This window comes from Populus alba, chromosome 3, assembly GCF_005239225.2.
Source record: "Populus alba chromosome 3, ASM523922v2, whole genome shotgun sequence".
Taxonomy (NCBI): Eukaryota; Viridiplantae; Streptophyta; class Magnoliopsida; order Malpighiales; family Salicaceae; genus Populus; species Populus alba.
Genome location: NC_133286.1, coordinates 12,957,489 through 12,973,060, shown reverse-complemented (window position 1 = coordinate 12,973,060; position 15,572 = coordinate 12,957,489). Strand labels below are relative to the sequence as shown.

At 34.3% G+C, this 15,572-nt stretch overlaps 1 protein-coding gene and 1 long non-coding RNA gene across 4 annotated transcripts; both read right to left on the bottom strand.

Moving 5' to 3' along the window:
* Positions 1 to 662: 662 nt before the first annotated feature.
* On the bottom strand, positions 663 to 3,793 carry LOC118051759 (uncharacterized). Of its 3 annotated transcripts, none has more exons than XR_012169341.1 (4): positions 3,168 to 3,793; positions 2,276 to 3,059; positions 2,069 to 2,199; positions 663 to 1,662 (listed from the first exon to the last, which is right to left on the bottom strand). It is a non-coding gene; the product is annotated as an uncharacterized lncRNA (long non-coding RNA). The 3 variants fall into 3 exon arrangements; XR_004688086.2 differs by having other exon boundaries at positions 663 to 1,657; XR_004688085.2 differs by having other exon boundaries at positions 665 to 1,333; positions 1,428 to 2,199.
* A 3,643-nt stretch (positions 3,794 to 7,436) lies between these two features.
* LOC118051760 (serine/threonine-protein kinase BSK2) lies at positions 7,437 to 14,575 on the bottom strand. Its single transcript, XM_035062483.2, has 10 exons — positions 14,148 to 14,575; positions 13,685 to 13,908; positions 13,102 to 13,237; positions 12,271 to 12,404; positions 11,984 to 12,089; positions 11,009 to 11,094; positions 10,222 to 10,410; positions 9,932 to 10,090; positions 8,739 to 8,852; positions 7,437 to 7,930 (listed from the first exon to the last, which is right to left on the bottom strand). The coding sequence occupies exons 1-10, from the start codon at positions 14,212 to 14,214 to the stop codon at positions 7,679 to 7,681; spliced, it is 1,467 nt and encodes a 488-aa protein (XP_034918374.1). The 5' UTR covers positions 14,215 to 14,575; the 3' UTR covers positions 7,437 to 7,678.
* Positions 14,576 to 15,572: the final 997 nt, after the last annotated feature.

Below are 15,572 nucleotides of genomic sequence, written 5' to 3'. Positions count from 1 at the left end.
AACATTGCGAGACGGCTTAACTAGCTTTGTAATTTATCATGACTGAAGCCGCCAGCTGCATTGATATCAAAATTGACTTTTCTTTTCCAAACAATTTTTTTTTTTTCATTTTTTGCAAGGCATTTGTTTATGGGCCTTGCACGAGGTAGATAATCTCAACCTGCATGTTGGATTAGATCGTCCTAGCCTGCACATCAAAATGCCCATTGTAGCTACGGAAAAGAAAAGGAGATCATTTTATTTTAGGGTGTAGAGCGCTGTATTTTGATTTCATGAAATTGTGCGCTTCATCATGGAAACTGATGATATGGGTTAAAAAAAGAAAAAGAAAAGATGTAGCACGGGTTTGAGCTAAGCTAAGGGCTCGGTTTAACTTCTTTTAGGCTTAGTTTGACCCTAGTTATATTAAGTTTAGTTTGACTCCTTTCAAGCTCAATTTGATCAATATCAAACCTAACCCAACATCAAGTTCGGTTTCACCTGATAAAATCAAACTTATTTTGGGCTCAATTTGATTTTTTTTGAGCTCATTTTGATTATGGTCAAACCTAGCTTAATATAGAGTTCAATTTAACTTGGTCAAACCAAACCTAGTCGAGCCTATATCATATTTGATTTAACTCCTTTCAAGCTTGGTCAAACCTAGCCCAACATAGTTTAGGTCTGACCTAATTAAAAAAAACCCTATCAAGCCCATATTAGGCTCAATTTGACCACGGTCAAACCTAGCTCAATTTTAGATTTGATTTGACCCGATCAAACTTAATCAAACAAAGCTTAATTCCAGCTTGGTTTTATATGAATGACTCAGCCTTTTCCTTCCCTTCCCTCCCTTTCCTTTTCCTCCGTCTCTCTAGTTTATTATTATTCATATCAATAACCTATATATATCAAGGAAGACATCATGCTTTACAGACTACACTTTCATCCATGCTTCACTAACACCATTTAACTATTACAATGTAAAGCATATGTATGATGGGCTATTCCTGGTATTTTTTCCAAAAATAAACTATATAAATAAGGTAAAACAAAGATGAAGGGGAGAAATCTTCTCATTGGCAGCAATTGTATATTTGTAATTACTCTCTTTACATTTTTCTTATAAAAAAACACTCTTCAAATACTATATTGGTTTAACTATTATAGTGTTATTTTACAAGTAACATCCATGTCTCTAGCCTAATATCATCTGCGAAGAGAGCCGAGGTCCAAGTGAAGTTTTTACAAGCGTCATCAGAAACCATACAATCACTTCTTATTGATTGCCGAAAGACGACCACGAGTCCACCAGCATGGTTTTGCAGAAAACCAGCTAGAAATGAGAGGAATTCTGGCAAAAGAACAATGAAACAGCAAAAGAACTCACATGTAGTTAAGGAGTAAACAATGAAGGAAGATAGAAATTTCAAGGTTGTCTAGATCACCTCCTGGGCACATTCTACTTCCTATTCCAAATGGAATATCAGAGCCAGATTTCGGTCTATGTTCCTACACAGAATCCATGTGCTGCATGCTTTAGCACACAACATATACGACTGAATTAAAAATGAGAACACATTCATCTAACAAGCAAGAAATGTGTCCTCTCTTGCATTCCATCTCGAAGGATTTAATTTATTCGGGTCCGGATAAATCTTCTTCTTTACATCTCCTCCTGTTCTGCCACGAATTAAGGGTGAGGCCTATGAGATATGGGTCCTAGTTTTGTACAACAAAGTTGGATGCACAAAAAGCCTCTGGTCATTTGCAAGCAGGAATTTCTACTAACAAAAATTGAACAAGTAATTCAACAGCATACCAAATGTTAATTGGAAACTGAAAATCACTTTACATATCTCCAAATTGTAAGGGTTTTCAGGAAGTGCATCGACTGTGCAAGTTTAGCTTAGGTAACTATATATATTCAAGAACCACTGAGGTTTTCACTCACCTTAGCATGATTCGAATATTCTGGATGTTCATCTAGGAGGACAATAGCCCACATTGTTGGCATGGGTAGAAGACTCATGGTCAACAATTAAGCACATAAGGATTTGCTCTATGATCTACTCATAAAAAAATTTACCCTTTTCATCTTCAATTTCTATTAGCATATCAATCGTATCTTAGCGTCTCTCTGACTGATAGATTACCATTCTTTCTCGTCCTCCTTCCATCTAGAACAGCTTGTAGAATCCTTAACAACTTCTTCTGTGCCTGGAATGAGCACAGCAACATCAGACTGGTTCATCAAGGATTTTAAGGAGAGAAGGAAACCTTATTCATTAGTTACCAGGCTGGTTCATCAAGGATAAAGCCTAAAATTCCAACAGCAGGATCAGTCAGAAGAAACGAGAAGAAGAGCTGAACACTTCTGGACAGGTTAGGCTGAACTTTGTACCCTACTTAACTACATAGAGCACATCAGAATCACGAGTGCAAGGTGATTTTTGTATTGAGCTACCAAAGTGACCTGGAAAACATAATAGATATTGATCACAGTTGAAATGAGATTCAATAGCTGTATTTTTTGGGGTTCTTTCCCTGGAAGATGTAAAAAGCTAGAGGGGCCCAATATGATCTCAGCGAATCAAACCTAAATTCTTCACCAAGGCCAACAATCAACTATCAAAATCACACATAACGGATAAAAGCTAGTGGAAATCCTACACGGTACTGGAGATTTCTCTAACCAGGCACCGTATCCTGAATTCCACCTTCCTAACCCGAAAGGATACCATGGAAAAAAGGAATATAGTAAAGTTCCAATAGCTATTCAATACGCATTTATAAAATGTGATGCGACAATTCTATTATCAGAACCACTGAAGTAAAAATGAAAGCCCACCTTGAGAAACAAAAAGATAAAGTGTAGAAAAAAGAAATTTGGCAGAAGTAGGGGATGTCGCCGCGTTAGAACTTTTTATTGGCAATTAAAATTACCACATAGTTGCTAAAAGAAACGTGGCCTTCCTGCATGGATGCTGGGCGGCTGGGCCTGACCCTCGGGTAGCATCTATATCTAACAGCTTGACAGTGTAATTCACGCAGAAAAACTGCAATGATTCAAGGAGCACCTGAAAGCATATAAGCGGCAAACAAACAATACGTAGTTAATGATACACTCTGTCCCTTCCTACAACTCTGCTCTGCAAGAGACAGCCTCGTGAAATTTGTTTACTTACTGGCCAGCTTATAGTAAATCTGCCAGGTAATTGCCCAAGAATGAGAGAAAAAGCTCAAGAAAACAACTGTCATCAAAATAGCGAGCAGGAATGGAGTGAATATTTCTGCTAAGTTATTAATCAAATCCATGTTAAGAAAAGGATTTGCAGAACTAAACTACTAAAGTAAGAAGAAAATTCCAGGAATATACATGCAGGCTCATACAACTCCTAGGAAAGTCAAGAAGCGGCTGTGCAATGTAAACCACGAGAAGCAAGTGACAACAACGCACCGTTACCAAAGTACATTTATTTTTCACATAAAACACTTCCGCGGCTGTGCAATATAAACCACAAAAAGCAAGTGACAACAGCAAAATGTTTCTGAAATCCATCTAGTTTTTTATAGAAACACTTATTCACCGTATCAAGTACTTTAATTTGCACGTAGAACTCCTGCATATTCTTGCTCATATTGACATCAACAGAAGCGGACAGCCAACCCGTGATTGGTTGTAAACCCACAACACAACAGTTACGACAAGCTAACCTTTCACGACGCAACTTCTGATAGAAAAGGAAATGGGAAATATGCTACAAAAACGTTTCAAAGCAAGTTTGGTTCTTGCTAACCCTGATGGTTTTTTCATGCCTCTGGTGATGTTGCAGTATCAGGAGACTGGCTATAAGAAATAGAAATCAGTTCGGATCTATACTTTTCAGCTCCATCGCCATTCATTACCGGAAGCTTTTCCTCAACGTTGACCGCCTGAGGCACAATTTCTGAATTTGGAACCTTACCTGGTATGCAATAAGATATACCAATAAGTGACTCACGGGCCAGTTCTTGAGAAACCTCCTCACAAGCTGCTGCTTTGTTATCCATAAAATGTCTCTACTTTTTTCTGCAAGAGTTCAATCTGAAGATTTGAGCACAGGACAAAAATATTGAACCAAAAGGAAAAGAAACTCAGAGAGAGAACAAAGAAAAGGAATCAACTCTTTTTTTCTTTTCTTTCTAAATTTAAATCAAACTTCACATGCATTGCACCTTACATTTACAATTAAAGGGTAATTATTGTTCCTCTAGTCTGACAGGAGTCAGCAGAAAAACTCAAAATTAGAGCTACATGGATAGGAGCAAGGCAGGGAAGATGTACAGTACAAAAACAAATAAGATTTGAGTCAAAATCCTGCAAATGGAGCGCATCAAACTATCCTAATTTCTTTGCCTCTTGTTTTCACAACACCACCTCATCCCCACCACTATATACATCTTCTTCCCACCCTTTTCAATTCCTCAATATTGTTTTTTGTTGTTTTGTAAACACAATTTGAACAATCTTCTCGCAAAATACATTTACATTCAATTCAAAGAAGGTTATCAAACTGAATCCAGTCTAATATGAATTTATTCCAATTACAATCAATTAAAAATATATTATATTTCCCCTGGAACCAATAGATACCAAATCAACCATAAATTCTAAAGAGTCCTTTTCAATTTCAAAAAACCTAAATTTCTATTTGCGGAAGACAAGTCAAAGTTCGATTCTCAATTCATTGAAATTGAAACCGTGAAGAAATATTATATTTCTTTCTCGATCGAGTGTCGAAGAAATTGATTTCTCTTTTTTTTTTTATTATTCCTTATTTCTCGAGAAACAAACAGAAGTTACGGAGAATCGCGACCACCAAGATCAATAGATAAACAAACTAATTTGAGAAAAAAAAGGTAAAAAATAGAAATATCAACTCACCCCTTTTTTTCGGTGTTATAGATCTAACGACTCATGTGTCTCCGTCTGGACAGCGGCCCTGTGATTGCAAATCTTTTTAAACTCTCTATTATCAACAATATTACAAAACCACCCTCTCCACCGAATATTATATATATATGGTAATAAGATTTTGGGGTAAAGCGTATTAGAGCATCTCCAATGGGAAATGCCATTTTGAAGAGCCAAATAAAGAAAATAGCTTTTTGAATAGTATAAATATAGCTTTTTGTATTATGTGCATTTCAATGGTAAAAAGCTATTTAGAAAAGTCATTTATATTTTAATATATTTCATGTTAAATTTATTTTTATATAATTATGTAACTAATTTAGATATTTTATATATAATATAATTATGATGTTATTAATTATATAATTAATATGAGTAATTTATAAAAGTAATATAAAATTAATGAAGTAATATAAAAGTTAAAAAATATAATTTAAAATTTATTTATATGAATATTTTTAATTTTAAGTTTTATATGTTATTGTTAAAAATTTAATTTTTTAAAAATCAAATTCAAACTTATAAAAGTATTACGAATTGATATCAATTTCATAACAAGAAGCTCACATTTAATGTTTAGCAATTTTGTAGTTTTCATACATGCGAATTAATAATAAGCATTGCCTTCTACTTGTTCTAACATAACAATTTGACCATTTTTTAAAACTAAAAGAGAATCGATATACTGGTTTAATTATATTTTCAAGAAGAAAAAATATAATTGACCTCAAATTAAAACAGACAATCAAAAATAAATTTTAAATATGCAGCTCTATCTTTTTATCAATATCAACTACCATTATTAATTTCTCTCGATTTTATCAAAGATAACAACATAAATAAAAATTGTCTTACTTAATCCATATTAAAAACATAAAATAATAAAGAAATAAAACTCATCACAAATATTAAATTAACAAAAAAAATTCTAAAAAATCAAGAGATATTAAAACGAAAATAGAAAAAGCTTTTAAACAAGTATACCTTTTAATTTCAGCTAATTAACACAACCGATGTTAATAATTAACCGGAGAATAATCGATTCTTGTTTTTTAAAATTTGAGAGAAGGGTGAGGCACAATACAAAAATTTAAAACTACAAGTTTTTTCTTCATGTATTTATAGATAAAATTTTATATGTTAAAAAAAAAAAAAAAAACTGTTGATAGCCGTTGGTTATTTTGGCCATTTCTACAGTTAAATGTAGAAATGGCTCTTGACAAAGCAAAAGGCCATTTTGCCTCTCCCGTTGGAATGCCTACAGTATAGAAATAAAAGGCATTTGTACTATGCCTCTTCACCTTAGCGTAACTGTATAAGCAGCGATGGAGGAGTGTCCATTTTATCACATCTCAGTAAATTGTTGATGACTCTTGTTACTATTTTAAATTCTAATAAAAATTATATTTTAAATTTAAAAATTATTTTTAATATTAATATATCAAAATAATTTAAAAACATTAAAAAAATAATTTAAAATAAAAAATAAAAAATTTAAATAAATAATATTTTAACCGCGTTGCCATTCACTACAATACACGCATATATATATATATATATATATATATATATAAAACATCTCTTTTATAGTGAAGGGATCCGAAAAAGTAATGAAGTGACTATATTTTGGTAATTTTATTCACAGTAATCATGATCTATTTTGACTTTTTTTTTTTTTTTTTCTCTCAGGTCATTTTCTCCACTAACAGCTTCTCCCGCCCTTCTTCTTCTTCTTCTGTTTATTTCTTCTTATCCACGTCACTACCTCACATGTCGTGTGAAACAAATTACTAGCAGATTTGAGAATTTGGGATCCTGAGGCTTCCGAATGTGCAAGTTTTCTGTGTTTTCTTTAGATTTGAAAACTGTTCTGGAATTGGAATTTCTTAGGGGAAAACCATTATTTTTACGACTCACGGGTTGGAAGCCTGGGAGGCCATCAGAGCAGGATAGCATCCATTGCTTGGAATGGTCAATCTCTAACATCAGGAAGCCGTGGCACTATTAATCTACTTCACCTTTTCTTTTACTTATTATTAATTTGCTTGGTGTCCCTATCAATTCAATGGACTGCCCTCGGGAGGAGGCACCGGAGATGGATGCATTACGATATGGAATATATAAGTAGGGACTTGTACTCGTAGCATTGAAACCAAAGCACTGGCAAGTTATGCTTTGTGGGATCTTTTACTTACTTATCTTGTGTGTGGTTGCCTCATAAACTCCCATCTGCATCATGAGCATTCAATTAAGGATTGAGTGTTTGTTCGGGTGTGTGTTGGCGGGTTGAGAAATTGAGTTTCGACATCTGATAGGAAACGCTCAGGTTTTAAGTTTTTGATACTGTTTGCTTGTTTCCTTTTCTTCTGTTCATTTTTTCCTTCCTGAAAAGCTCCATGTAAATAGCTTGATGTGTCGGCTTAGTCTATCGGCTATGAACCAGCAGGGAAGAAAACTGGATAAATTCTAAGCATAATGACCCTTTACTCAACCAACAAAATCCATTGACAACTTCTTATGCTTTATAAATCAAATCAGTACAGTTTAAGCATTATGTTATGGGTTTGTGTTGTGCAAAACCAGTAACTGCGTGCTAAAACACAGAATTCGATAGAATTCAAGGACACAAATACCACAGTACATTTCTCCTAAGTGTTTACTTGTTGTCTATTCTAGTTATTGTTTACATAGCAGTAGCACAGACCAGATATCGCAGAGACTTGGGACCTTCAACCATGAGGTCTAAAATTTGTATCTACTCTGCCACTTCACTTCGAGGACTGCTCCATCATTAAGCATGTCTTTAGCATCAGTTTCCATTCCAAGCTTTGAGAGTGCAAGAGCCTGCAAGTAGAATGCAGTTGGCCACTCTGGTATGCACACTTGAGCCTGCATGGCATCCCTGAGTGCGAGCTCTGCTTGGCCATTCATCAAGCAGGAGAAGGCTCTCCTTGCAAAGACAGTTGCAGAAGGAATTGACATCAGATTCACCAACTGTTTCATGGAAAGGATATGTTAGACAATCAACCGGGGACAGACAATCTGCAGACTACAAGACTGCTTTATCGGCGGCACCTTAACTATAGGTTTGGCTGTTTTAATCTGAGCAAGATAATTTTATTTGTAATAATTCACGAACAGTCTTAAAAAGAAAAAAACACTGCACCACCTAATATTTTGGTGCCCTGGTGGGTTATTATTAGTTCACCACTGAACAGGAGCACTATATCAGTATTACATGCAAGAAGAATTTCAATTATTTGAGGAAAGAATAACTTTGTAACCATTAGATCATCAGCTTTGCTAAAATATCATATTAAACCATTCACATATGAGACAGTATTACATGCAAGAAGAATTTCAATTATTTGAGGAAAGAATAACTTCGTAACCATTAGATCATCAGCTTTACTAAAATATCATATTAAACCATTCACATATGAGACAAAATAATTGCAATGACAGAATTTTCGACATGCAGAAAGCAATGGAATGAAAATTATTATACGGATTTTTTCCTAGTAACTTTGAACACCACAAACATCATCTACCAATTACAGTGTTCAAGTTGTGAAATGCTAATAATCAGTTACTTTGCAAATTGTGCCAAACAATCTTAACACTGGTTTTTCTCTGTATATGCACATAGACATAATAGTCCATTTGTCTGCTTATTAATGAAGGATTCACCATCTCCAATATAGCCCATGCAGAGCCAACAAAACATTAATCAATGGATTCCAGAATTTCTTGCTTTGGGACAACAAATATAACTATGACACATGGGGAGAAATACGCCTACCTTTGAATAATATTCAATTGCTTTCTTGAAATCACTGTCCCTGAATGCAATATCCCCAAACTTCTTGGTGTTCAATATATCTTGCACTTGCTGTGTCCATTCTTGAAATGAAAGCTACGAACAAAAGGTCAACTTTTTCAGAACATTGCAAGAACAGGATCAAGATATCATAATGGACCAACATATCTCCCAATATTTGTGCTGTGTCAGCAAAATGATTTGTCTGATTGTCAATTGTTGTTACATTGCTCACATGGGAAGGATACATGCTGTAGATTGTTAGTTTATGGCGGAGATTCTTAGGTATATTTTGTGGGTTTTGGGAGGACAAAAGATTGTCACTCGTCATGGTTTTCTGTCATTTGTGCTGCTCTATGGCATACCTGGTTGTAGAGGAATGCATAAACTTTTAAAAACCAATACACTTTAAGGCAATTGTTGTGGGAAAAAAAAATGGTTTTCCTTCCTACTTTATGGTGTCATGATTCAGGTGGTTTTAGGGGAGTTTCCTTAGATATTAATGCAATTGTTTTGACATTCCATTTTCATCCTTTTTTGGTGGGAGACTTGATTCTCCCATCAAACTTTTGCAATTGTTTCCTATATTAATGCATTTTTCTCTTACCCAAAAAAAGAAAACAAAAGTCAGAAGCTCTTTAAAGAACAGAGTAAGGACATGCCAATAAATTAATAATAAAGATTAGCACTTCCTCACTATGTTCTGCTGGTATGCTTACTTTTTCTCATCGCCATCCTTCTCCAGCTAGCTCTCCTTCTTAACAATTTTGTTTTTCTAATTATGATATAAAAGCAATTATGGTGTTAACATGTCCATTGCTACTTTATCCACACAGACCATCCACACAATTTCACAAACATGGTTTTAAATTTAACATTATTCAATGACATTTAACATATGGAACTGTTGTGGTAAAGTATCCAATACCAACATGGCTTGCCCCAAGTGTTTCTAATGCTGCCAAGGTTAGGCATCAACAAGAAATGAAAAAGTTCTGGTACTTCAAATTTTGATTTTAGCATTACATGATCTGTCTTGTAAGCTAAATCTATAGTCCCATCATTTGGGATTAACACTTTCATTGTTCGCCGTATCTTCTGATTTGATGACAACCATGTTTTCTAGTTAACAGAGCCAGGCAATTAAAGTCCAGAGAACATAGAGTTCAACATACCTCATTTTCTGCGCCCTCTTCATCTTTGTAACCAGTTTTAAGCAAAATATCATGTACAGCAGTAAGATCCATCCTGGCACAAGCCTTCCCAATCGGAGAAAGAATGGTTGGCAGAGTAACTGTATCTTTAGACAAGCCCATGAGAATGTAAGATGCAACCTAAACAGCACATGAAACTGTCAGAAGATGTAGACAAGAAAAACACAGTGCTGAATATTACTCAACAGAAGCTGAAAAACAATAAAAGCATCGAATTTTTGCAGCTTTAATTAAGATTACAGTTTTTTCACCTCTTTCTGTTTTTGAAGTGGTGCAACTGCTGCAAGGAGAAACTTGGGATCAGGCCGATCCCTAGCCTCAGATTGAAGACATTTTGAAGCAAGTTCCACCAAATTAGTAGCATCATCGCTGGCATACTGCCCCTCCAACGATGAATCCATCAACATCAGAACATTTTTTCCCCGTATTATGTCTAGGGCCTGCAGATGTTACCATCCATTCAGCAAGGTTTATATGATGGAAATGGAATGGAATATGATTTTGTCGAACATGATGCATGTTGAGATTTTTTTCACCCAATGGTCAACAAATATCAATTAGATTTATAATAATAATAATAATAATAATAATAATAATAATAAAGAACATATCGTAACAACCAAAAACTCAGAGATCCTCCAGTTTTCAGAACTTGGCTAGAAAAGAAAAACAGAAAATTAATTAAACAATATAAAATTAACCAAGTGAAGTACATGAGAACACAGTGTGAATGGAACCATTTACCATGTTCTTATAGTCTCGATGATCTGCTTATCAGTTGCACCATAAAATCAATAGAAAGAGACGAAATGCAAGGAAACACACAGAAGTATACAAGCAACACCGGAACCACATGGAATGTACAGCAATCTGCATACATAAGCAAGTCTATAGCACATGCAGTGGCACCTCCACTCCTGTGATCATGCAACCTTAGATATGCAGCTCTAATTTACTAATTTCAAATGGATTACAGGAAAAAAAAGGTATAGTAAATCACAACATTCTTAAGTTTTTATTCAATGAGAGGCAACATACACGGCTAGGAGGAATGTGCTTTCCACTCAAAAGATCCAATAGAACAGTTCCATAACTGTAGATCACGCTCTCTGGAATGACTCTGCCTGCAGAGTACAACGCCAATCAAGTTTAGGGCATGTGGGTTCTAAAAAATCTCTATAAAATTAAGCATATTTGCCATTGTAGCCAGATATGTTATGTCAGTATTATGTATTAATTGCGTAGTGCAATACCACGAAGAAGATGCTGTATATGCACATGTACCTTCGCTCACACAAGAAACTTATTTTTGAAATGAAAATCTGGTTAATTTCCATTACTCCATTATTTCAAATATACAATAATTGAAATTTTTTCATGAGTAATTTTCTCACAAATTGGCATGGCCTCTTGCAGCCATTTCTCAAATGATAATTTTCTGCCCTATGATCAGAGGCCAGGGATATTTGAATCTGAGCGATGGATTAAGACTCAATATTGAATTTATATGCCATCTCACAAGCTAGTCAGAGTCATGAATATGATCTACACAGTCTCTTCTGATATGTTCCATTGCACACTGAACTGACTAAAAAACTTGAGTTACCAAAAAATGAATAGTACATAACCGTACTTATATAAAATTCTACATATCTTACTTATATAAAATTCTCGAATGATGAAATTAATAGTATATATAATACAGTGAAAAGCCAGAAAAATACATTGTATTTATTTGAAATCTTGTGATAAATTCTTCAAATCATCATCCAACTCTATACACATACCAATTGCCTTTAAATAAAACCTAGAGTACAAAAATTTGAATAGGTTAGGCACATGCTGTTTATCTTATAATTAGCTGCTGTAAAATAATGCTTTGAGTGTACAAGATAAAGTATAAACAACGTAGAAATTCCTGAACATGCAATGATATTAGTAAATTAGGCAAATTCTTCTCATTACATTTCATTGAAATATAAAAAATGGTTATATTGTAAAATACACATATACCTGTCCGCAAGAACTCAGGTGGAGTGTAAGCCAAATTTGTACTGTAGCTTTTTCCATCTCTACTATTTTTCATAAGGCCAAAACTCGACAAACATGGGTCACCATCCTGAAAGGAGCCACAAATTAGATCTAACCAAACAAAGATTAAGAGAGTGGGCCAATTTTCTGAAAACAGCATCTAAGAAACAGTACATACAAGTGGTCGTATCAAGAGATCAGGGGACAAGACACATTAATTCCACATTGTATGATGTTACCATACTCATAGTAATGAGTTGCATATATACCTCATCAAAAAGAATTCTGTATGCATTCAAATCGTGATAGATCTTCCGGTTCTCTGTATTACAATAGTCAAGTGCTTGTGCAATGTAATGGGCAACTCTAACACGCATTTCCCATGCCAGTGGCTGCTTGTCCCCTGTAAATAAATAAAAACAATTACAAAAAGCCATTAACATGAAAAAAGAAAGCACCCATTAAGATGAGAAATGAAAACAAAAATCAAATACAAATACATAAAACGTGAGCATACATCAACAGATAGATTAGCAGCAACTACAATATCTCCCAATATTACTTAAGGCATTCTCAAACAGATACAATATCTCCCAATAAAACCACTTATTTGCAGATACAAGCTGATGTTCATAGTCTAAAACAGAACTTAACAAGAAAACAAAAGTAGGTAGGTAATGGATGCCTGCCACTCTCAAATACAGTATCAGAATCTTGCCCTTAGGTAACAGAACAGCCAATCATGTACAAAGTAATGGAATTTGGGCATTTCATGGCATCTTAAAACTTCTGATTCTTTTGAGTAGTAAATCTTGAAAATTCTGGACAAGGAACAATCTCAAAACAATAGCTTAGGCATACAAGCACAAATCACATATAACAGCCAAAATGTTTTATCCTCCATTGGCACTGGAGAGCCTATTGAGAAAATTCAAAAATGATCGCACAAATCAGTAATGAGGCAGTTTATTAGATGATCATACTCTTAAATCAAACACTAACGAACCTTCTCATTAGGCTCAAAACAACCATGATTTAGCAAGAAGAAACCGTGAAGCATTTCTTAGAACGAAACTTAAATAAAGGGCATTGAATAGTACAGTGGAAGAGGTGCTTGGAAAGGGTATCATTGGGCATGTACTGCGCTACCAGCAATCTTTCATCACCTTCATTACAGCAACCAATCAGATTTACCAGTCTCCTGTGCCTCAACTTCCCCACCCCTGCCGCTTCCACCTGACCAGCCAAGGAATTTCCATCGCAATCATACTCGATTATGAATTAGCCAGGAACCATAAACAGCATTTTGGATATGTTAAGAAAAACAAAAGACTATAAGAGAATTTTCAACCGAATTGGAAAACAACTAGTGTGTTTGGTTTCTAAGAAAATGTAGGGCCTTTGACACTCCAGCTGGAGCATCCATCTCCAAAAGAAAAAAAAAAGAAAAAGAAAAAACCCTTACTCGTCAATAACCCATTTGAATTTCTACTCCACTTCTTTATTAGTCCAAACAACTACTTCATTACATAATCTAAATCCGACTAGTCTCTTAATTTTCAAATTAAAAGAAAAAAAGACACAAGCTAAACCCACATTCATATTCCGTATTCCAAATTACCATTGCTACTTGATTTTCTTTCTTCTCGTTTTGTCAACAACACACAGAAAATGGAGACTCACCACAAACTGTTGAGCATCAGGCCATGCCAGTTTAGAGAACCTTTTAACAGCCACCAAATGATTGTTGTCAAGAATACCCTTATAAACAACATTAGGCGCTTTCTCACCACTCTCAGAGACGATAAAATCTGTGCAAAACCCATTTGTGGCCTTTCTTAGCTCGCTCAAACTATACTCTTTGAATGCTGGCACTTGCTGGACTTGACCACCCTCATCCCCATTTTCTTCAGAGAAAAAAGAAACAACAACCAAATCCCATCAACAATTTAAAAGTATGCACTAGAAAGATAGAAGAAGAAAAAAATCAGCAAATGCAAGCAACACTAGCTAATTAATAGAAAAAACAAATTATATATATATAAAAAAAAACACATTAATGACAATGCTGGAGATACCAAACAGAAACGGGAAGAAAGAAAAGAAAACAACCCAGAGAGAGAGAGAGAGAGAGAGAGAGAGAAACCTGAGTGAAGCTTAGAAAGGTCGTCGGGGGAGGGAAGGTGGATGGTTCGAGAATAAAAGCAACCCATTGGCCTTGTAATATTTCACATACAAAACAAAGAAGAAGAAGAAGCAGCAGCAGCACAAGGGAGGGTGAAGAGGGTGGGAATTAATGATGCAGCTGGTTTCTTTTCTTTAGTTTTGGCAGAGGGGGGAGCCAGAGAGATTGGGACTGAAAAGGGCACGGCGGTGAGTGTACAAGGACGACAAAAGTAAATCTGTGAAGAGGGACAAGTACTCCTAGTTATTAAGTTATAGAGTACAGAGTAGAGAGGTGTGGTTGGTCCGGCCACCATGATGATGATAGTTACGTCATCACATCCATCCACGTTAAAGGACACCTTTCACAAAACCAAAAAAGTTTTCTTTTCCGCTCCATTGATTGCAGTCAACATATCAAGACAGAGAGTCTTCGGGGTCCTTTTTTCCTTAGGCCAGAATCTAGGCTCATCTTGTTATTGATAGCATGGCTGGAAATTGCGCTAGTTTTGGTTGCTCTGGTTTAAAAAAACCAGTTTAGAATAATTAACTTTTATGGTTGGTTTTATAAAATATTATTTTTATTAAAATTTTGATTGAAATTGTTCTAGAATAAACAATAGTTTAAAGATGTTTGGTTGAAACTGATTTTAAAAATAATATTGATAATAAAATAATTAAAAAAAACATATAGTTTTGAATTATATTATTACATATTAGATTACTAACACGTCATAAATACAACAATGTGATATGAAGATTCTATTTTTATTGTCTCATTAAATTAGTTACAATCTCATCACTAACATAATTCATTTGAGAAGGTTTTTGATATCCATAGTTTTTTTAACGTGGAATAATATTGGTTAAAAAATTACCGAGAATATAAATGGAATGACAATCAAATTCTATAAATGTTATATTTTCATACAACTTCCTTCCAATGTAATTAAAAAAAATATAAAATAAAATAAAATAGTGTCCTTGATGTCACTACAATTTTAATTTATGTTTTGTACAAACAAGTGAATATGTTTGCAAAATTCTATATTTTTTCCACACTCTACATGTATGTTCTATCACATCGCGATACATTTAATCAAGACTCGCCATTTAACAAGGAGGGTTTTAAGATTTATTAAGATAATAATTATAACAAGTGTTAATAACAAACTTGAATTTAAACATTAGAATTCATGTTGAGTTTATATTATACTTTATTCTTATACCACTAGTGTAATATTTTTATCTTAACAAAAATAAAATTTAACCAAACATAATTAAAAAAAATTACACAAATAAACAAGATAAGATCATAGTTATGATATAAATTAATTAAGTATAAAAAAAATGTTAAGCATAAATAAGATATTAATGAGAATATAACAAAAATAAAACTTGAATATTA

Excerpts from the sequence above, each read along its gene's own strand:
- LOC118051760 (XM_035062483.2), bottom strand. The coding sequence starts at position 14,214 with ATGGGTTGCTTTTATTCTCGAACCATCCACCTTCCCTCCCCCGACGAC. Across the intron at positions 12,090-12,270 it reads ACAGAATTCTTTTTGATGAG|GATGGTGACCCATGTTTGTC; the intron begins GTATATATGCAA and ends GGCTCCTTTCAG. Across the intron at positions 11,095-11,983 it reads ACCTGAGTTCTTGCGGACAG|GCAGAGTCATTCCAGAGAGC; the intron begins GTATATGTGTAT and ends TGTACTCTGCAG.